Source organism: Melospiza georgiana, chromosome 19 (genome assembly GCF_028018845.1).
Source record: "Melospiza georgiana isolate bMelGeo1 chromosome 19, bMelGeo1.pri, whole genome shotgun sequence".
Lineage (NCBI taxonomy): Eukaryota > Metazoa > Chordata > Aves > Passeriformes > Passerellidae > Melospiza > Melospiza georgiana.
This window is the reverse complement of record NC_080448.1, coordinates 7,525,563-7,546,884: the sequence shown is the minus strand read 5'-3', so window position 1 is coordinate 7,546,884 and position 21,322 is coordinate 7,525,563. Positions and strand designations below refer to the sequence as shown.

Genomic DNA, 21,322 nt, shown 5'->3' with positions numbered 1-21,322 from the left:
CCCCAGCTGCCGTGGGTGCAGGGCTGGGGGGCAGAGGGGGATCCTGCAGCACCCCAGGAGCTGTGGGAGGCAGTCCCTGGGCACTGCCCTGTCCCAGTGGGGAGCAGCAGCATCCAGAGGACATGCCAGTGCCAGGAAGGGCAGTGGCTGTCCCCTGCTGTCTGGATGGGGAAGGCAGCCAGGACAGGAGGTGCAGGGTGCCCCTGGCTGCAGGTGAGTGACTCCAGCAGGGATCCAGCCCCACAGGGACTGCCCAGGAGCAGGCCCCAAGCTCTGTCCCACAGCCAGGCCTCCAAGGGATGGGGTGAGACCCCAGAGTCTGGACGGAATTGAGGAGATGGGGACAGGGGATGGAGAAACAGTCCAGGCCCCCACAGGGCCCCACTTCAGTTCTCCTTCGTGTCCTGGTTCTTGTTCTGGATCTTCTGGTGGACGACACGCAGCGTGGTGAAGAAGTTGCCCAGGAAGAGGATGGAGAAGGGGAGGCCGCACATGAGGACCTGTGGGAGGAGAGGATGGGGTCAGGAGCACAGACCTACCTGGGATCCCCCTCCAGGGCCCTTCTAGGAGCCTCCTTACCTGCCACTCCTTGCACTCGGGGTGCTGCAGCATGCGGAACAGGGTGATGGCGTTGTACAGCTGCCAGAACTGAGGGGAGAGGAGATTCAGGAGAGCTGCTGCTGCTGCTGCCACAGGCTCAGCCCAGGCCCCAGCCTGTCCAGCTGCTCCCCTGGGTATAAACCCCACACAGCTGCTGTCTCTGGGTACAAACCCCACACCAGCTGCTCCCTCTGGGTATAAACCCCACACAGCTGCTGCCTCTGGGTACAAACCCCACACCCACTGCTGCCTCTGGGTATAAACCCCACACCCACTGCTCCCCCTGGGTATAAACCCCACACCAGCTGCTCCCTCTGGGTACAAACCCCACACCCATTGCTCCCTCTGGGCATAAACCCCACACAGCTGCTGCCTCTGGGTACAAACCCCACACCCATTGCTCCCTCTGGGCATAAACCCCACACAGCTGCTGCCTCTGGGTACAAACCCCACACAGCTGCTCCCCCTGGGTACAAACCCCACACAGCTGCTCCCCCTGGGTACAAACCCCACACAGCTGCTGCCTCTGGGTACAAACCCCACACAGCTGCTGTCTCTGGGTATAAACCCCACACAGCTGCTGCCTCTGGGTATAAACCCCACACAGCTGCTGCCTCTGGGTATAAACCCCACACCCACTGCTCCCTCTGGGCCTCGTGTGGGGGCAGTGAAACCCCATCCAGGCTCATTCCCAGAGGACCCCAGCTGGGACATCCCCCCTGTTTCAGGCCAGCTGGAGCCCAAGGGCCCCAGGAAGCCTCAGAGCAGCCTTTGGCCATCAGCCTCAACAAACTGACCGAGGAAGGGCTCAATCCTTTCATCAGCAGCTCAAAGCTGGAGCTCGGAAGGGCTTTGGAAAGGCTTTGGAAGGGTTCTCACCCAGCAGAACCACCCCAGCTCCTCCCCAGCTGTGGCGGCTGCTTTGGAGGGAGAGGCTCAGCATTTGCTGGGAGCACGTCCCTGCTGTGGCAGCCTGTGGGGTCTGTGCCACGTCCAGGGCATGAGCACGGCTGGGAATGGGGCACATCCCACTCCCAGCCAGGCTCTGACATCCTGCAGGGACTGGGGCAGCCTCACCTGCCCAAAGAAGAGGAAGGGAAGCAGGAACGTGAGGCCTCTCCACATCCAGGACTGGAAGCCCTCTGCAAAGGAGGAAGGTTTCTGTGAGGAGCTGGAATGGGCTGTGGACAGGGGATGGGGCCCAGCTCCCCCAGACATGAGGGCAGGGAGGCTCAGTGCCACACGTGCCTGCCTGAGGAGGTGCTGCCATTCCATTCCATTCCAGCCTCACTGTGGGCACAGGCAGGGGGCACAGAGGCAGGGACCCCTAATCCAGCACAGGGCTCTGGTCCCCAGCTCCTGCTGTCGGTGTCACAGGAGCTGGGGAGGTGACAGCCCACAGTGCCTGGCGTTTGAGGGGTGTGCCACGTCTGGAGGGGCAAACCTGGGATGCCCAGAGCCACATCCACTGCCACCCCACATCCTGAGGGAGCCCAGGAATGCCCAGAGCCACACCTCACATCCTGAGGGAGCCAGCTGCGGGCTGGTGGTCCCAGCAGAGCAGGAGGAGGGGGACAATCATCCTGTGGGGTGGTGCTGCCCCATAGGAGATGCTGCTCTGGGAGCTTTGGTTTGTTTGACTTGTAGCTTTTACTGTTCCTGCCACTGATGAGAGTGACCTCAAATCCAAGTGCCACCGTTTCCTCCAGCACAACCCACAGCTCCCAGCGAGCTGAGCAGCACAGGGCACACCCCACTCACCCACAGTCAGGTCCATGTTGTGCCTCTCCCCCAGCGCCCGCAGCCGGTACAAGCACCCGCTCTGGTAGTAATACTGCAGGAACTGCACAAAGCCTGCAAGGAGAGCAGGGCTGCTGTCAGGAGCTGCTCAGGGATCACCTTCCAGCCTCAGCAGCACCCCACGAGGCCAAGGGAAGCACCAGGTGAGCTGAGAGCTGAGCAGCTGCAGCCAGGTCTCCATGTGCAGAGCACCTGGGTTAGTTCCCTGGCCCGGCACACAGGGCAGCACTTACTCTGGTACATGGAGAAGGACAGAAACTGGTTCCTGAACATCTGGTACATGAGCCCATCTGGCCTGTGGAGAGACAGTGCTGGCTGGGGGACGTGGGGCTGCGAGGGGACAGCCAGCCCTGCCTGTCCCAGAGCCCAGGCAGGCCCTCCATGGGACAAGGGACAGACACTCACCACGTCAGCATGACACCTGAGAGGAAGGTGGAGATGTAGTGATGGAAAACCCACCAGCCTTTGATCCTGGAGGCAGACACAGAGAAGCACCATCACATCTGGAGCATGGACCCAGAGCCAAAGGCAGCCTGGAGAGTGCAGCAGCCCAGCCCAGCCATCCCCAGCTCCCAGGGCTGGTGGGGAAATGCCTCAGAGCAGGACCCGGGGCCTCGGGGCTGGGCAGCACCAGGGCCCTGCCGGCTCCACCTGCCCACGCGGAACGGGAGGTTCCTCCTGCAGCTCCAGCAGGGTTTGCACACACCCTGAGTGGGAGGGAGCTGCTCCCCCGTGGCAGGGATGGCCCAGCCCCTCCCCAGGCCCGGGGCACTCACTTGGAGCCGTTGTTGATGAGGATGCTCTCGCGGATGGTGAGGGTGCAGTAGTACCACACCAGGAGGAAGTTGAAGACGGCGTCTGTCACCCTGTGTCACACAGAGCAGGGTGTCAAGGCACGTCCTGGGGGCACAGGCACGGTGACAGCCCCCGGGACACCCACCCCAAGGGAAGGGACCTGCTCCCCACCACCCACCATGGCCACACAGCCACAAAGGCCACCCCACCTCCAGGTGCTTTGGCAGCATCTCCTGTTCAGCTCTGGATATTCCAGGATGGGAGCAAAGGGCAGGGAGGAGATCTCTGCCCAGCACCAAGCCAGACTCACCTGGAGTTGAGGAGGAACCGACAGGAGAAGGAGACAATGAGGAGGATGATGGTGAGGTAGAGCTTGAACTTCTCGTACTCATCTTTATATGCAAACCTGCAGGGAAGCACAGGGACAGGCTTGGAGCAAGGGGGCTGCTGGAAATCTGTGTCCTCCCGTCCCATCTGGCTGGGTAAAGTGATGTTTCTGGGAGAACCTTGCCTTGGGGGTATTTCTGAGAGCAGAGCACATCATCAGGCTGCTCCCACACAGCTGGGACACATCTGAGCTCCCCAAACCACCCCAGCCTGGGGGTGGCCCTGGTGGGGGAGATGGGCACACTGGGATGGGCACACATCTCCAAGGGGAGGACTGGGGAGCAGAGGGAGAGGGGAGTGGCTCCTGGCTGGGCATCTCTGGCAAGGGAAAGGCTCCAAGGGGCCAAAACCAACTCCTGGTGCTTCCCCAAGGGAAGAGAAGGGGACTATCCACTGTCTGTCTTTCCTGGAAGTTCCTGGCACAGTGGAAACACGGACGTGGCTTCAGTGGAGGATCCCATTAACTTGTCAGAGCTAATGGTCCAGCCCAGCCCAGCAGCAGGAACGTGAGGGGGAGCCAAGGATTTGGCTGATTCCTGGGAAGGGAATCTACAGCAGGTGAGCCAAGGCAGCCCCGTGTCTGCCTGGGAGGAGCTGCTGTTCCTGGTGCCAAGGGGATCCCAAGGCAGGAGAATCAGAGGAGCAGCGAGGGGGGGCCGTACTTGGCCTGTTTGCTGAGCAGGGTCACGTTCACATTGCCGAGCACCAGACTCAGGTACAACCTGGGGAGAGAGCAGAGCGTTAGCACAGGGCCTGCCCGTGCAGCTGTCCCCTCCTGTGCCACCAATGAGACCAGGGGTGAGCCCCAGGTGCTTCCACAAACCCTCTGGAACCCCCTCCCGTGGGTGGGGAGCACACAGCCCACCTCCCACAGCCCTGGGGTGTGCACCAGGGCTTCTCCTCGGGCACAGCCACCGGGCAAGGGTGGGTGATGGCCATGAGCAGGCAGAGGAGTGAGGGCAGCACTGCTGGTGTCCCTGGGGAGCCCAAGGGGAGCAGCACAGCCGTGACACCGCTGGGTGCAGGGTGGCAGCGCTGGGGTCTGTCCCTTACGGCCACAGGGATGTGGAGGGTGGCCCAGGCAGAGCTGAGGCGCCTTCTCACCCGTTCTTCTTTGGCAGATAGGCCTCCATCTCAAAGAACACGTTCTGCCTCTCTTTAATCAGGCTCTGGGTCTCTTGGATGGATGCTTGCTGCTCGGGACTCGCCTGGGCTCTGCATCTGGGGAGCAAACACAGGCACTGGCACCAGCAGAGCCTCTGGGACGTGAGCAGCACAAGCTGGCACTGCACAAGTGACTGATGGGGCAGGGACACCCCAAGGACGGGGAAGGGGCATGGGAGGCAAGTCCACAACTCCATCTGCAGGGTGAGCTCCTCTGTCAGGCCGTGGTGGTGCTCAAGGTGAGGCCAGGTGGGTCTCCCACCCTCAGCAAGGATGGGGAGAGCTTTGTGCAGGAGCGGGGCAGTTCATGGTACCTGCAAAACCCCTGCAAGCTCTCAGCTGCAAACAGGACACAGGAAAGGGGGGCTGGGGAAGAGCAGCCTGCCCACAGCCCCTGGCTGCAGAGAGGTTTGCATTTGAGGCATGAGGGGAGCTCAGTCCTGCCTGCTGTCCCCTCCTGTGCTGTCACAAGCACTGACTCACTTTTTGAGGGACAGGGACAGCTCCTTCAGGCGCTTCTTCTGCCGGGCGATGGAGCTGGAGATGCCATCCTGCAGCTTGGTCAGCTCCTCGAGTTTCTGCTTGTATAGCTTGTGGTTGTCCTGGGAAGGAGAGAGAGAGAGACCAGCACACGTTAGAGCTGCCAGCCCAGACACCCCTGTCCTTGGGCTCTCTGTGAAAAATGTCCTTGATTTCACCTGTGTGGCTGCTGGGTGAGAGGAGGGGTGGCCAGGTGTGTTTGGGGACAGCCAGCCCTGCTCCCATGGGGATGCCCAGCCCCAATCCCAAGCAGGACGTGCACAGGATGTTCCTGTGCTCGGGACACCAATGACTGCACACAGCAGATAGGAAAGGCTTGGGAATAAACCCAGGGCGGGACAACTGTGGTGCCACAGTTGGCTTTGAGTTCTGGGATAGGATGAGCAGCTCTCTGTGCCACCAGCTCTCCCAGCTCATGGCTTTAGGGCTCCACCTGAGCTCTCCTGGGAAGCTGGAAGGAGCTTGAGCCCTCTATGATGCTTTTGTTAAAAAATGTCCTTAATTTCACCTGTGCTGCTGCTGGGTGAGAGGAGGGGTGGCTGCAGAAGGCCAGGTGTGCTTGGGACAGCCAGCCCTGCTTCCATGGGGATGCCCAGCCCCGATCCCAAGCAGGACATGCACAGGATGTTCCCGTGCTCGGGACACCAATGACTGCACACAGCAGATAGGAAAGGCTTGGGAATTAACCCTGCGTGGGCCAGGGTACAACTGTGGTGCCACAGAGGACAGGATGAGCAGCTCTTTGTGCCTCAGCTCTCCCAGCTGGTGGCTTTGGGGCTCCTCTGGGAAGCTGGAAGGAGCCTGTCCATGAGCTGGACAAAGGAAGGGCTCCCAGCAGGGCTGCAGCCAATGTAACCCAACCACACCTGGATAAGGCTGCCTGCATTTCTCCACTATTTTTAGTAGGGAAAGGGGAGAGCTGCTGGATCAATGCTGCTGCTGCTGCTGCTTGTCCAGATCAGCAGGAAAAGAGCCTCACCTCGGCCACAGCAGCCTGAGGGCCACCTCCACACGCTGCTCGCTCCAACCCTTGGACTAGACCTTGGCACGAACAAATTCTAACCTCTGTAGCTCTTATCAACCACTCGATCACCAGATCTTAAAAGGTGTTCCCAAAGGAGAAAGGTGAAACCAAGAGCAGAGGAGAGAACCCTTCTCCCTCTGGTGACAAGCAAGGAAGGAACGGATCCCAGATAGTCCCGGTTCCACAGCAGTGATTTATGTCCCTGATTTATCCCAGGACATTCCCCGCTTGACCAGGGAGCTTTCCTGCTGCCACCTAGAGTCACCTCGCTCTGGCTGTGGAGTTAACCGTGAGCAAGGGGCTTTTGTGACCAGTCCTTCAGCCGAGCCAGCCCCGGGGACAGCCCGTGCGAGGAGTGACCCGGGCGGGGAGGAGCTGTCCCAGGGGAAGGGCCGGCGCTGAGCGGCCTCTCAGGGCTCGGAGTGGGCGACCCGGGACATCCACGCAAGCCCTATGGAGCAAGAGGAGGTTTCTCAAAGCCTCCCTTGCCCCAGATCTGGGACACGACATCCGCTTCACCCCGCTCTGGGGGGAAGGAGGGCCAAAGGGAACGGCTGCGGCTGCAGCCCGGTGACAGGACACGGCTGGCCAACCTTCCCCTGGGGTGACCCTGTGCGAGCTCAACCCTGCCCACTCCTTCCCCGGCACGCAGGCAGGCAGCGCCTGGGGATTACACAAAGCAGGTGGAAGCACCTCTGACACCGGTCACCTTCCTGGCACGGAGCGGTGACAGGGACAGCACTGGGGACACGGCACCGGGCTGAAGCGTGCCCGCGTTCCGGGAGCGCTGGCTCCGCTGGCCGGTGTCCCCGCGGGGCTGCCGGGCTCCGGGCTGCCCCGAGAGCGGCGATAAGGGCTGGGACAGCATCTGCGCACCACGCCGGGCACCGCCGCTCCCAGCAGCAAAACCGGGAGATCTGAGCTCTCCACGCCACGTCCGCGGCGAGCTGGGGCATCAGAGCGGGGAACCCCGGTGGTCCCGAGCCCAGCACAGCCCGGCACAGCCCGGTACAGCACGGCACAGCCCGCACCCTGCCCTGCTCCCAAACGCTCTGCCCCAAGGCACACAGGGGCCGGGGCACGGCGGGGACAGCCCGGCTCCCGCTGGGGATGCCGCGGGGCACCGGCGGGGGATCCCCCAGCCCCGGTGCCGGTAACCGCGGCGTGCCGCGCTCGGCCGGAGCGCTGCCCCGGCCCGTGCCGGGCCCGGTGGTACCTGGATGCGCTGGTAGCCGTCCTGCAGCTCCTCCCACTCGCGCAGGCACTCGGCGAGCGAGGCGCCCCAGGCCATGGCGGCGATGGCGGCGGCGGCGACCGGCCCGGCCCGGCCCGCGGCGACGGGCGGCGCTGGCCACGCCCCCTTCCGGACACGCCCCGGGGCGGGGCTGGGGGCGGGGCCTCCGTCTGACCGCGCTTCCCTCAGAAACCGAGCCTGGCAAAACAGAAATTCCCCTGGAAAAGCAGAAATTCCCTCTAAAATGGAGCCTGGAAAATGAGAAATTCCCCTGGAAAACCAGAAATTCCCTCTAAAATGGAGCCTGGAAAATGAGAAATTCCCCTGGAAAAGCAGAAATTCCCTCTAGATCAGAGCCTGAAAAACCAGAAATTCCCTTTAGAGTGGAGCCTGGAAAAGCAGAAATTCCCCTGGAAAAGCAGAAATTCCCCTGGAAAACCAGAAATTCCCTCTAAAGCAGAGTCTGGAAAACCAGAAATTCCCCTGGAAAACCTGAAATTCCTTCTAAAGCAGAGCCTGGAGAACCAGAAATTCCCCTGGAAAACCAGAAATTCCCTCTGTAACCGAGCCTGGAAAAAGAGAGATTCCCCTGGAAAACCTGAATTCCCTCTGAAAATGAGCCTGGAAAACCAGAAATTCCCTGGAAAACCAGAAATTCCCTCTTAAGTTGGAGCCTGGAAAACCAGAAATTCACTCTAAAGCTGAGCCTGGAAAACCAGAAATTCCCTCAAAATGGGAGCCTGGAAAATGAGAAATTCCCTCAAAATCAGAGCCTGGAAAACCAGAAATTCCCTGGAATCTCAGCCCTTGTTGCCCCGGGCTCACTCCCAGCTTTCGAGGTGCACTCCCAGCCCTGGGCGCCCGTGTCAGAATGAGAAACCCAAACCCACCCCTAAATCCCAAACACAGAGTGCTGCAAAGGCAGGGAGGGTTTTCTGTCGTGTTTTATTTTGTGATTCAAAGAACAGAATGCAGAGTGCTCTGAGAGAAAGGGCGGACTGATTTAGGTACTGGTCGAGGCTGCATGTGACAGCACTGAGGGTTTAAAATCACCACCTCTGCCCAGGGGTTTGGCTGTGGGATTAGAAGGCAGCAGATGGGAAGGGTGGATTGTCAACAAGCCAGCCAGCGAGGCTGAGGTGGCTGAGAAGGCACTCACAGGGCATGGAGAAATTCTGAAATTCTGTTGTCACCTCTCTGGGCTGGAAGTGGGCGTTGTCAGACTCTAAATTTCCTATTCCAGACCGTGGCTAACAAACCCTCACAGTGATAACCCCACTGACTGCCCCACAGCTGTGGTTATTATCCCCTGTGCTCACAAAAGAGTTGAGCTGTGTCTAATGGGCCACTTCCTGCAGGACTTGCACTCCCCAAACTTCCACCTCCTCCAGCACAGCTGAGTTCCCCAGGGAGCTCCAGATCTTGACTCAAAATGAACATGGAGCTAGAGGAAAGCTTTTCCATCACATTTGGGTCTTTTTTCACACAGCTTTCAAGTAACTTTCTCCCCAGAGAGGGGGAGGGAAGTGGCTTTGCCCACGGGTGTTCTCTGTCAGTAATTTGGTTCAGACACATCTGTGACTGGGTACCCATAGATTTGGGTCTCCCAGGCTGAGAGCTGCTCCACAAAGCCCCGGTTTGGTCTCATGTTCATTTTGCATTTCAGAAGGTATTTCCAAGCTCTCTGCAAACAGAAGGAAAGTAAAGAAGTGTTAGGAGTTGAACAGAAAGTGACTCTTGGGCATTTTCACAAAGCAGCTACGCTTCAGTCAACACAGCTTTGCATTTGCTGCCTGTGCTGGACAGCAAGAACCTGCAGAGAGGAGTTTGGTGCCACAGTGGGGACAGGCTGGATCCAGATGTGACCTGGGAGAAACCTTTGGTGCCACAGTGGGGACAGGCTGCATCCAGATGTGGCCCTGAAAGAAACCTTTGGTGCCACAGTGGGGACAGGCTGGATCCAGATGTGACACTGAGAGAAACCTTTGGTGCCACAGTGGGGACAGGCTGGATCCAGATGTGACACTGAGAGAAACCTTTGGTGCCACAGTGGGGCCAGGCTGGATCCAGATGTGACCTGGGAGAAACCTTTGGTGCCACAGTGGGGACAGGCTGGATCCAGATGTGGCCCCGAGAGAAACCTGTCCCTTTTCATGCTCTGCTCTCCTGGATGTGAGGACAGCTCAGGCTGTTTTCACTACTAAGTGTTATTCTACCCTGCTGGAGTGATGCATTCCTGGATTTTCCACCCTAAAATGCTGTTCCTTCCACAGATGATGAGCAAAGCAGTGAAGTATCAGCCATAAAGGTTATAAAGCAATGAAGGTTATCACATTTTTGAATTGATGTGACCTGATGTGGCAGAGCATTTATGACCTTGCACTTATCCCACTTTATTAATTACAGCCATCTTAATTATTTGTTAGCTCCAAGTAATCACCCAGAAACTCTGACACACACAGGGCAGATCCCCCAGCATTACTGCAGCTCCATCCCTGGGTTTTCCTGTCAGTGCTCATCTTCCTGCTCATAAAAAAGCTTGACCCCTGCACTTGGAGGGTTGCTTAAGGGAAATGAGACCAAAGGTCAGCAGATAGTGCTCCATTGGTTTGTTTTTCTAATCTTGCTGATTCTGCAGGCTCTGAGGCTGATATTTCAATATTTACTCCTCTGGGTTCACAGTGTGGGTGTCTCTGGTTCCCCTGGATTTACTCACACGTTGCTCACTAATAGAATCAGGGGCTGCACATCCCAACTCTGCCTTGCTTTTGCCTTTTTGGAAGTTTTCAAAGATTTTTGCCTGGGTTGGCTGGAGGATCACACAGAAATCTGTTGCACTGCTTTTGTCTGCAACAAACAAACTTGGCTGCCAGGGTAATCCCTCAGGAAAGCCAACAGTGGGCAAGCACTGCCCTGTCAATATTTTCTTTTTCTTTTTTTTCTTTTTTTTTTGGCATTTAGCAAAATGCTGAGGCCAACCTGTTGATGCCAACTGAGGGGAATGGCAAGGCTCAGGCTGTGACTTTTGCACTGCCATTGGAAGCACATTCTGTGATTCAGTGAGTGAGTGGCTGTTATCAGCCTGCAGGAGCAATCACACCCCTGATAGTGCAGGGGCTGAACCCTGTCTGAGCCCTGCTGGCACCCTCAGCCTCTAATCACCCACTGGCACACAGCCATGGAAAGAGCTTTCCTCTTACACTGGACATGTTTGCACAAAATCAATCCCCTTATCAGATACAGACCCAGCCTCAGTGAAGTTTGGATCAATCCCTTCAAGCTCCTGAACTTTCCAAACAAGGGTGAGGTTTTTAAGGAGAGGCTGCTCAGCTGCCATGGGAACTCTGCTCCCTGTCAGGAGGCACCAGGAGATGCTGCAAAGGGATGGCACCATGGGAGAGGCCACCAGGCCATCCCCAGCCACCCTTCTTTAATTTCTTTCCTTATTCAGAGCTATGGAACAGCCTGTACTGGACATCTGACCTGCACATCCCCTCTGGGCAGGTGTTATCCCACTGCAGATTTCCATACAGGGGTGTCTGTGGGAGGGGATTGCTTCTGGAGGAAATAAAAAAGGATTTTGGAAGGTGCAGAAGGTTGCTTCTCAGTGCAGAAGTCAATGGTGAATGAGAGCCCTGCAAACACTGGGTTCTGAACTTGTCTAACACCATGGAATTGAGAGAGAGGATTAACTGCAGCAGTTTCCACTCTTTCCCTCAAATCCAGGAGATAAATACCATGTTCTGCAACCACAGCTTGGCTTTTCTAGCCCTTTAGTTAAGTAGGGAAAACAAAAATATCACAAGTTTTAGAGTAAGAACTCACAGATCCAAAATCACACCTAATCCTTAATGGTCCAAAAAAGATGCAATCTCAAATCCCAAATCATATAATCAGTTCCATCATCAGGTGGAGAGAATATTTTTTACTGCAGTGATGGGGTTTCAGGAGGAGAAGGGCAGTGCAGAGGCAGTGGTGTGGCACTGTGACAGGGCTGTCTGTGGGAGGGGATTGCTTCTGGAGGAAATAAAAAAGGATTTTGGAAGGGGTCAGAGCTGAAGGCAGTGGTGAATGAGAGCCCTGCAAACACTGGGTTCTGAACTTGTCTAACACCATGGAATTAAGAGAGAGAATATTCTCTCCACCTGATGATGGAACTGATTATATGATTTGGGATTTGAGATTGCATCTTTTTTGGACCATTAAGGATTAGGTGTGATTTTGGGTCTGTGAGTTCTTACTCTAAAACTTGTGATATTTTTGTTTTCCCTGCTTAACTAAAGCAAAGCTGTGGATACAGAACATGGCATTTATCTCCTGGATTTGAGGGAAAGAGTGGAAGCTACTGCAGTTTTTGGCTTTTCTAGCCCTTTAGTTAAGTAGGGAAAACAAAAATATCACAAGTTCTAGAGTAAGGACTCACAGACCCAAAATCACACCTAATCCACCTCCTTAATGGTCTAAAGATGCAATCTCAAATCATACAATCAGTCCCATCATCAGGTGGATATTGTGCATGAAATCACAGAGAATATTTTTCCTACAGAGATGGGGTTTCAGGAGGAGAAGGGCAGTGCAGAGGCAGTGCTGTGGCACTGTGACAGACACATCCCTGCAGGGAGAAGCAGCAGGAGTGCATCAGACAGACCATGTTTTGTTTGTTCTTTTTTTCCCCAAGCACTAAGGCCAGCATTTTTAAACTCATTTCTATAGTGAGACACTAAGGTGTGTGCAGAGGCAGTGGTGTGACAGGATGTACCTGCAGGGAGAAGGGGGTGCAGAGGCAGTGGTGTGGCACTGTGACAGGGACACACCTGCAGGGAGGAGGGGCAGTGGTGTGGCACTGTGACACAGGGACATACCTGCAGTGAGAAGGGGGGTGCAGAGGCAGTGGTGTGGCTCTGTGACAGGGACATACCTGCAGTGAGAAAGGGGGGTGCAGAGGCAGTGGTGTGGCAGTGTGACAGGGACGTACCTGCAGTGAGAAAGGGGGGTGCAGAGGCAGTGGTGTGGCACTGTGACACAGGGACATACCTGCAGGGAGGAAGGGAAGGGCAGAGGCAGTGGTGTGGCACTGTGACACAGGGACATGCCTGCAGGGAGGAGGGGGTGCAGAGGCAGTGGTGTGGCACTGTGACAGGGACATACCTGCAGGGAGAAGGGGGTGCAGAGGCAGTGGTGTGGCTCTGTGACACAGGGACATGCCTGCAGTGAGGAGGGGGTGCAGAGGCAGTGGTGTGGCACTGTGACAGGGACATACCTGCAGTGAGAAGGGGGGTGCAGAGGCAGTGGTGTGTCAGGGACATACCTGCAGTGAGAAAGGGGGTGCAGAGGCAGTGGTGTGGCACTGTGACAGGGATGTACCTGCAGGGAGGAGGGGGTGCAGAGGCAGTGGTGTGGCACTGTGACAGGGACATACCTGCAGGGAGAAAGGGGGGTGCAAAGGCAGTGGTGTGGCACTGTGACACAGGGACATACCTGCAGGGAGAAGCGGCACGAGTGCATCAGATAGGCCATGGTGGCCGTGCTGCTCCGGCTGATCCCCAGGCTGGAGAACACCAGCACTGCTCCCTCATCCAGCTGAGCATCTGAGCCAAGAAATGCCAGTCACAAATTACTGAGCTGGGAAACGGAGCCCCCCGTGGCACTAATTTGGTGACAGCTGGCAGGGGGGCTGCAGCCTGAGAGACAGGAGCCCTCAGGAGCCCTGACAGCAGCAGATGGGCACTGCCAGCTCCCATTTCTGTAAGCCTTTGCCTTTCCTAAAAATCCACAGTTAAAACGTGGCCTTGAAGAGCAGCACCAATGACAATGACCAGTCAATGCCTCATTACACATCAGTGTCACCCTCACATCAGGGATCTGAGGAGATGTCATCTTTCATGAGCTACCAGCTGTGGTCAGCATCACAGACTCTCCCCAGACAGGTCTAAAGGTACTGAAATTTTATTTTGCCTGGAAGGTTGCATATTTAATTAATAACTTTTTAATTCTTTTCCCTCCCTCTCTAGACAGAATGATGTTTTTGAAATACCAGCAGCTGAACTCCAGAATTCATAGAGCAAAACCTTTTCTTTTAGTGCTGTCAAGATGTTTTTGTTTTTTTTCCCCAAGCACTAAACCAGCATTTTTAAACCCATTTCTATTGTGAGATACTACTTCTGTCTGGGTAGAACTGGCCTCACTCCAACACACACCTGGCATGAGGACATGCACACTCCTCTTGGACTATGTGGAGAGCTTTAGTCTCGTGTTCTGGTTTGAGTAATCTGCTCTCCACTGCCAAACAAACAGTTCCACTATCAGGTAAACAGTGGAACACTTCCACAAGTGCAGCTAATACGCTCTTGTAGTCTGGCTTGGAAACAGCCACAAGTCATGTGTAATGTCAGAAGGAAACTTCTGAAACACAGCTGGGGAAAAGCATGAGGCACAATGAGAGGCAAGTCAGTGAATGTCAACATTCAGGTACACCAAATAATGAAATTCAGTTCAGGACTACAAAATTATATCCTCAAATGCTGTTTCTTTGTGTTGTCATGTCTGATATTGTACTTGGGTTAATAAGCTCTGTGGGGACAGGGTGGTCTTTGCTTTGGCTCTGTCCAGAACAGCTCGGCAGGGCCTTGGTCTGTGGCAGGTGTTATTTGATAAGCACAATAAGAGATAACAACATGGTTGGACAGCAGCAGGATGGAGCTGCAGGAGCCTGAGCTGCAGAGTGTTTTTCTTGTGCTATCTGATGTAATCAGCTGAAGGCAGGTTCATGCTGTCCAACCTGAAAGTCCTCCTGGGCCCTACAGTGGGTCTGTGCTGCAAATCACAAAGATTATCAATGCCTCATGCTGAGCTCTCTAATGTGACACACTCTGCTCCAAATAAAGCTCTCGTGGCTGAGGATTTGGGCTGCTGAGAGTCACAGGAGTAAGAGGGAATCCTGTGCAGCCCTGGTAGATCCCCTGCTGCAAAGATCTGGGTGGAAAGCTCCCTGTTATCAGTGAGGTATCCCTTAGGGTGAGCAGGGACATCAGGGTCAGGTGCTCTGTAAAATCTCCTCTCTGCCCATCAGGCTGGTTAGGGAGGCAGCTCTGGCATCCATCAGGTGTGGGTGTGCTCCTGCCTGGCCTTCCTGTCACTCCCATCTAATATCCCACACTGAGCAAGGGCTCAGGAATTCCAGACCAGGATCCACTCACCTATGAAATGAGAAATGGTGGGGAAGGAAGAAAAAAGATCTGCTTCCAGTGAGTCAGGAACAGGTACATGGAGGGATTTACCTTCTTCTGCAAACCTGGAAAAAGAGCACAGACCACAAGGAGCACAGGAGCAGCCTCGACAAGATGTGCTTGTTGGAGGCAAGGTGATAATTTTGTTTGCTGTCACATTTGTGAGTTTTTAATCATCAGCATCATCATCATTAACATGATAAGGGATTTATTGTGGTGAGGCACAGAGATGTTTGTAACACAGAACCAGTTTAATCACTGATTTTCCATTTCAGTGGTATCAATATTGATGCCTTAACCTACAGATAGATAAGTGAAAACAGATGAACTGAAAGCAGATGTGCTTTCACAGAGTGTGGGGTGGCTGTTTTGTGGGGCCCCCCAGTTCCCTTCATGAGGTTTTCTATGGCAGCATCTCCTCCTTCCACAGACTCAGAGGGGCAAAAAATTGGTGAGGAATTTCCAAAATGTGGAAGCACATCATGCAGAGGGCATGGGAATATCACCCTCAGTGCAGAGACATTCCTCTACAGAGAGCCAAAGGCATGAGAAATGTCTGGTGCACATGTCCTGGGGTGGGTAACTGGATTTATTACCTTGTTTGGGTCACCACCTTGAGAAATGCCACTGGGTTTTTCACTGTGTGAAATTGCATTTCCAGCAAGGCTGTCTGCTCATGGACAGAGCAGGTAAGGAAGGAAGACCCAAAATGTGACATATTGGTGACTTAGCTTTTACACACATGTGTTGGTAAGATTTTACTCTGAAAAATATTTAGAGATACAGGTTTTTCCTGAAGAGTGGTGATGTGTGATAGACTTGAAATACCAAGGGCTTCCCAGTTCTCTTCTTACCCAATTCACCTGTGGCATGGTCAAGGGCTGCAGGACTGTGCTGCTGTTGTGCTAACTCTAGAGCAGAAATTAGAAAACTGAGCATGAAATGACACTGGAATCTGCAAAGGTTTCCTTGGAAGGCCACAGGCACTGACTCCTCTGCCAATAAACTCTGTGTCACCTCTATTTTTCACATCACAGACACTGGTGAGGGTGAGCCTTGAACTGTTTAACTTACAGAGTCACAGGCTGTTCTGAGACGTTGACCAGTGCTTTGATCTTCAGATCTTTCTGGATTTGTTTGTCACTGGCCTGCTTGAAATTGCCCATATATAGCTTGGCAGGCAGTATTTCTACAGGGTATGGCTGGAAGGTGTCTAGCTCCTGCCAGAAAGAAACCACAAGCTCAGGTTAGAGAGTGTCTTTGCTGGATAAGTTCTTAAACAGAAGTCATGGGAAGAGTTGAACAGGCACTTAGTCAGCAGCCCATGACATATTTTAGTGTAATGATTCATTCAATCACCTGGATTTGCTGTATTTTCAAGTCTTTGCTAGTTTTACTGAAAATAATTAACAGCCTCACTGCTGCTGTGGCATTACTTGAAACAAATCCCAACCAAACAGGAGGTGGAATACATTCTTCCCATTGTCTGGAGGGGCTGCAGCAGGACAGATCCCTTTGATGCTCTCCCTGGTTACTGTTTACAAGGCTAAATGAAATAATTTACCACCTGGTGAGCCGCAGGTGCCCTGGAGTGGCACAGCACAAACCCACAGCTGCATCCTCCTGGAGAGGAGGAAAACACCCAGACAGCCAGCAGTGCCTCACATCCCTGAGGGGATGTGCCTTGGATGCTGCTCCAGGAGCACACAGGAGGAGCCTGACAATTCAAACCTTCAATTCTCAGTTCAAGGAGGTGCCTGTGTCCAGCTGAGTGTGAGCAGGAAGCTCAGCAGTGAACTGGCCTTCACAGGGCAGCACAAAATGAATTATTTTCTCTCCTGTGCTGTGGCATCCCCAGGTTAGCACCGTGTCACGGGCTGTTCCCTGGGAACCACATGGGAACAATGGGAACAAAATACACCTTGGAATAAATGCTCCATTGTTCAGCACCTTCTTAACCTGCCCTGCCTGTCCTAAATGTGCAATAAAGGGTAATTGTTTCTCATAAGCTAAAGAGATTGATGTTTATAGGTGAAACCAAGCAATCAGGACACAGTGTTTGAGTGGATGGCTGTTTTCTTCCTGGGCCTATTGAAACAAGGCATTTGTGACCCTACCTGATGAAAAGACATGGATCCCAGTGCTTGGTAGGAATTGTACTTCTGTTTGAAAACATTTGCTGAGTACTATGCCAGATAACCACGTGTGAGAGAGCAGCCTGCTCCCTGTCATCACTTGCTACTGTTTGTTCAGTTATCTGTGCTCTCCGTGGGCCAGTTTTGGGCTTATCAGGGGAACATTCCCAGCTTGTTTCCATGAACTTCCTTTCAGGCAATAAAAGAGGAAGAAGTGTGGCTGTAAAAGTATCAGTGGTGAGGCTCAGAGCAAGCACAGTAACTCAAATTACATTCAGTTCCTTCGTCTGAAGTTACTGTGATACCAGGTTTGCAGCACCATCTAACCTGAATTCACCAGCCATCAGCAGCTGAATATTGATGTCATCTGCTTGGAAATGATTCTCATCTCACCTGGGGCATCCACAGTGTCTTGTGGCTCTTGAGGAAATGGTAACAAGCTGAAAAGCGCCTGTAGCCTCCCTTCAGGAGCAGCACGGGGTGCCGGGTGAAATGCTCCAAGTTCCTGGCATGGAAGATGGCACCTCTTTCCTCAGGACCTAAAGGACCAAAGAGCTGCTGGCCTGGGCAGGTTCAGGGTCTCCATCTGCCTCCCTGGGTCCACAGCAAATCCCTTTTCATTCCATCTGGAGAAAACTTTGTTAAAAGCTCAATTTATTCTTTACTTGTTGCTGCAGGTCAGTTACAGGGGGTGCTGCTTTCCCCCTCTCATCCTGATCTTTTATTCCTCTCCTGGTTTCTTTTCTAGGACCAGATTTCTTTTCTTCTCCCCATTTTTCTTTGGGAAATGCTTGTAATGAGTTCCCATAATAGGGAAGTTGTATTCATTTAAATTTAATAATCTTAGTTTTATGGAGGCCCTTTTCTTTAGCCTGCTTTAGGCAAATAGGGGAAAAAAAAGGAAGTGTCTTAATTAAATTTTTCACAAATGTTTTAAACACCCCCCTCAGTGAGGTAGATTATGAGAGATGGCTGCTCCTCCTCCTCCCAAGGAATCCATCCTGCTTCCCTCTAGCTGTGTCTGCTTTAGAAATGGATCAGCACAATAGAAATCCTGATTCTTCACACCTTCCCTCTACTGCCTCACCACTGAGCATTTAGGAACCTGCTTGTTTTATTCATTCCCCTTACACCTCCACTGTTTGTTTTCTTTAAAAAGTGATGTAAATCTTTGCTAAAACTCTGTAGCTTTTGTAAAGCTCAAACAAACAGAAGTGGTTCTGCTCACAGAAGGATGTGTGAAAGCCAAACACTTCCATGGTTCAAGGAAAACTGAACAATGCCATGGAAAAGTTTCCAGCACTTCACGTTTCTTGGTGAACCCCATGAAATTACCATCCCCACTAAAGGTAAATCTTTTTAAATATCATGAAGTGAAAGCCTTTTGTGACCCTCAAAGTACTCACTGTGGGAACACACGGAATCTGAGCTGCTGATTTCAGTCTCTGAAGAAGTGCTGCTCCCTGAAAGGCAATTGTTGGACAAGCCAAATCTCAGGGAAACGTGACAAAATAAAGAACCCATTCCTCACATGCAACAAGGAGCTTCAGAGGATCATCCACAGATGGGAAACCAGGGCTGCCAGGATGCTCTGAAATAAAACCTGGCTTTTTGAAGCCTGAGAACATACACAACACAGTGAAAAAAACAGAGGCAGGGCACAGTTTTTCATGTAAAACTGGAAACATTTACATCTCCTCCAACAAGCTCTTAACTGCTTTAGGAAAACGGGGGAGAAAAAGGAAATGTCTTAATTAAATTCTTCACAAATGTTTTAAAGTGAAGTAGATTATGTGAGATGGCTGCTCCTCCTCCTCCTCCTCCTCCCAAGGAATCCACCTCATAACATGTTTATTCCTCATAACATTAAATGAGGAATGGGAAGGATCTCAAGGACTGGACTGACACGGGTCACACATACCTGTTTCTTCCTCCTCCTCCTCCTCCTCCTTCTCCTCCTCCTCCTCCAGATTGTCGGTGTCAGTCAAAAATCCAGTGTCATGGTCATACACCACACAGAATCTGACATAGCCCAGCTCCTCGGGATTGGGGATCACATACTGCCCTGCAGGACTCTGCCAGAATCACAGAGCAATTCCATCACTCTCCTCTGCTGCCATCAACACTCCTGACACCCTGCAAGCCGCAGCCCTGCCTTGGGTTTGTTGTGTTTGCACGTGTGGGTGGACAGGACAATGAGAGCCCCGGTGAGGAGTCAGGGATGATGCAAACCCCGCTGATTGCTCCACCGGAGCAGCGGTGCAGATGCCAGCGCTGCCCTTGTGGGGCAAGGCTGAGCTGGGGGAGCTCTTGAGCAATGTTCTCCCTGATTTTCAGCCGCCGTGTGCCAATCCTTGGGGCTGCTGGAGCCACCTCTGCTTTGTGACAGAATGCATCCCCCCAGTGGCAGCCGCGGGGCACGGCCGGGCAGGGCTGGGACATTTCCCCCGGGTTTCAAAGCACTTCTGGCTTCCTGCTAATTGCTAAATTCAAACACCAATCCCCTCACCAGTACAATCCTTTGGGCTGTAACAATGTGGCTGTCATCGAATTCATACTGAGAACGGGCATCTGAAAAAAAAAAAACAAAACCAACAAAGACAGAACAATTGGATTTTAAAGGTGGAATCCTCTTTGTGTTTTGTCAGTGGGAATTCAGGCAGCGCTCAGAGAAAGGGGTTTGGAAATGTGGCAGCTGGGGATATGGTTTAGGGGTGGTTGTAGGGTTGCAGGGTCACCTGTTGGGTGGACTTGAAGGTGTTTTCCAACCTTGATGATTCTGTGATTTGTGTTTTTTAGAATCTGATGGTTTCTAGTGTGGATATAACAAACCCCAGGGCTGATGTGAGTCTGTGTGTAACACCAGCAGTGTTAGTGCTGCCCCAAGTGTGCTCCTGCAGCATTGCCAGCCTCAGTCCTGTGCCTGCCCTGACCTGCCCAGCAGCTCTGTGTCACAGACATCTTTTATGAAAAATCCTTTCCTTAGGGTTTTCCCTCCTGAGAAGCTGTGAGGCCTCAGGAACAAAATGTAAACATTGATTATCTGCTGCTGTGGAATGCAACAGGTGCATCTGGGATTGGTCTCATGTGGTTGTTTGTAATTAATGGCCAATTACAGTCAGCTGGCTCGGACAGAGAACCCGAGCCACAAATCTTTGTTATCATTCTTTCTTATTCTATACTTAGCCAGCCTTCTGATGAAATCCTTTCTTCTATTCTTTTAGTATAGTTTTAATGTAATGTATATAATAAAATAATAAATCAAGCCTTCTGAAGCATGGAGTCAGATCCTCGTCTCTTCCCTCACCCAAGAACCCCTGTGAACACGGTCACAGCTCTGCCTCTGCTGCTCCAGAGCTGGGGAGAGGGGCACTGCAAAGACCCCAGACCCACTCCCAAACTGGCCAACTCCCTCACCAAAACATTTAGTGACATTGCAATGTCAGGCACCCCTCTGGGGCTGTTGGCACTGTGCAGAATGGATGTGGTTTTCAGGAATCTTTGTGTAATGGCTGAGAAATCCAGTCCAGCTCCAAAACCTCTGGGAGCAGCAGGGCAGAGTGTGTGTGCACGGGATTGATGAGAGCAGGGAGAGCTGAACACGAGGAAAGCCAAACAGCACCGGCTCACAGCACCTGAAATGGGATGGGAGGGAGGTCCAAAGGCCCCAGAAATGGTGAGAAGTGATGTGTGTGCTTTTCCTCACAAGCCCTGATGGCTTGGGATATCTGTCTGGGCTGAGCACAGTGCCTGGCTGCTGGCAGGGACAGAGACAGGGACAGGGACAGGGAGGAGCAGAAGCAGCAGGCGGGGAAGGAGCAGACAGGGCAGAGACAGGTAGGGACAGGGAGGGCCATGCACAGGTGGGAGGAGGGACGGGGACAGGCAGAGGAAGGGGCAAGAGAGGGAAGGACAAGGCAAGGCAGGGACAGGGACAGACCGGGACACGGACAGGGACAGGCAGGGACAGGGACAGACAGGGACAAGGCAAGGCAGGGACAGGGACAGACCGGGACACGGACAGGGACAGGCAGGGACAGGGACAGACAGGGACAAGGCAAGGCAGGGGCAGACAGGGATAGGGACAGACAGGGACAGGTAGGGACAGGGACAGACAGGGACAAGGCAAGGCAGGGACAGGGACAGACCGGGACACGGACAGGGACAGGCAGGGACAGGGACAAGGCAAGGCAGGGACAGGGACAGACCGGGACAGGCAGGGACAGGCACAGATAGGGACAGGTAGGGACAGGCCTGTGCCGCAGCCTCACCCAGCAGGCACAGGTAGTTGGGCTCGGCCAGCCGCGATCTCCACCGGTACTGGTTGATGATGTTGTAGAGGTGTCGGGGCTCGCAGAACATCACCCCCGCCATGCCCCATCGGCCCGGCTGTCGCCGCCTATCGCGACACGGCGCT

General features: G+C 53.8%; 2 protein-coding genes across 2 annotated transcripts; both read right to left on the bottom strand.

Moving 5' to 3' along the window:
• Positions 1–382: 382 nt before the first annotated feature.
• TMEM120A (transmembrane protein 120A) lies at positions 383–7,629 on the bottom strand. The gene is made up of 12 exons (XM_058037822.1): positions 7,527–7,629; positions 5,230–5,348; positions 4,687–4,803; positions 4,245–4,304; positions 3,506–3,601; positions 3,177–3,266; positions 2,806–2,871; positions 2,634–2,695; positions 2,362–2,454; positions 1,678–1,742; positions 580–648; positions 383–500 (listed from the first exon to the last, which is right to left on the bottom strand). Exons 1-12 carry the CDS (start codon positions 7,599–7,601, stop codon positions 387–389), a joined length of 1,026 nt encoding a protein of 341 aa, XP_057893805.1. The 5' UTR covers positions 7,602–7,629; the 3' UTR covers positions 383–386.
• Positions 7,630–8,490: 861 nt separating this feature from the next.
• On the bottom strand, positions 8,491–21,301 carry STYXL1 (serine/threonine/tyrosine interacting like 1). Its single transcript, XM_058037824.1, has 9 exons — positions 21,177–21,301; positions 19,415–19,476; positions 18,827–18,980; positions 18,312–18,368; positions 17,299–17,444; positions 15,845–15,990; positions 14,741–14,835; positions 13,023–13,132; positions 8,491–9,228 (listed from the first exon to the last, which is right to left on the bottom strand). Exons 1-9 carry the CDS (start codon positions 21,277–21,279, stop codon positions 9,097–9,099), a joined length of 1,005 nt encoding a protein of 334 aa, XP_057893807.1. The 5' UTR covers positions 21,280–21,301; the 3' UTR covers positions 8,491–9,096.
• Between the last annotated feature and the right edge of the window lie 21 nt (positions 21,302–21,322).

Excerpts from the sequence above, each read along its gene's own strand:
- TMEM120A (XM_058037822.1), bottom strand. The coding sequence starts at position 7,601 with ATGGCCTGGGGCGCCTCGCTCGCCGAGTGCCTGCGCGAGTGGGAGGAG. Across the intron at positions 3,602-4,244 it reads CTGCTCAGCAAACAGGCCAA|GTTTGCATATAAAGATGAGT; the intron begins GTACGGCCCCCC and ends GCTTCCCTGCAG. Across the intron at positions 649-1,677 it reads CCTTCCTCTTCTTTGGGCAG|TTCTGGCAGCTGTACAACGC; the intron begins GTGAGGCTGCCC and ends CTCTCCCCTCAG.
- STYXL1 (XM_058037824.1), bottom strand. The coding sequence starts at position 21,279 with ATGGCGGGGGTGATGTTCTGCGAGCCCCGACACCTCTACAACATCATC. Across the intron at positions 18,981-19,414 it reads CAGCCCAAAGGATTGTACTG|AGTCCTGCAGGGCAGTATGT; the intron begins GTGAGGGGATTG and ends TGATTCTGGCAG. Across the intron at positions 15,991-17,298 it reads AGACACTGTGGATGCCCCAG|GAGCTAGACACCTTCCAGCC; the intron begins GTGAGATGAGAA and ends TCTTTCTGGCAG.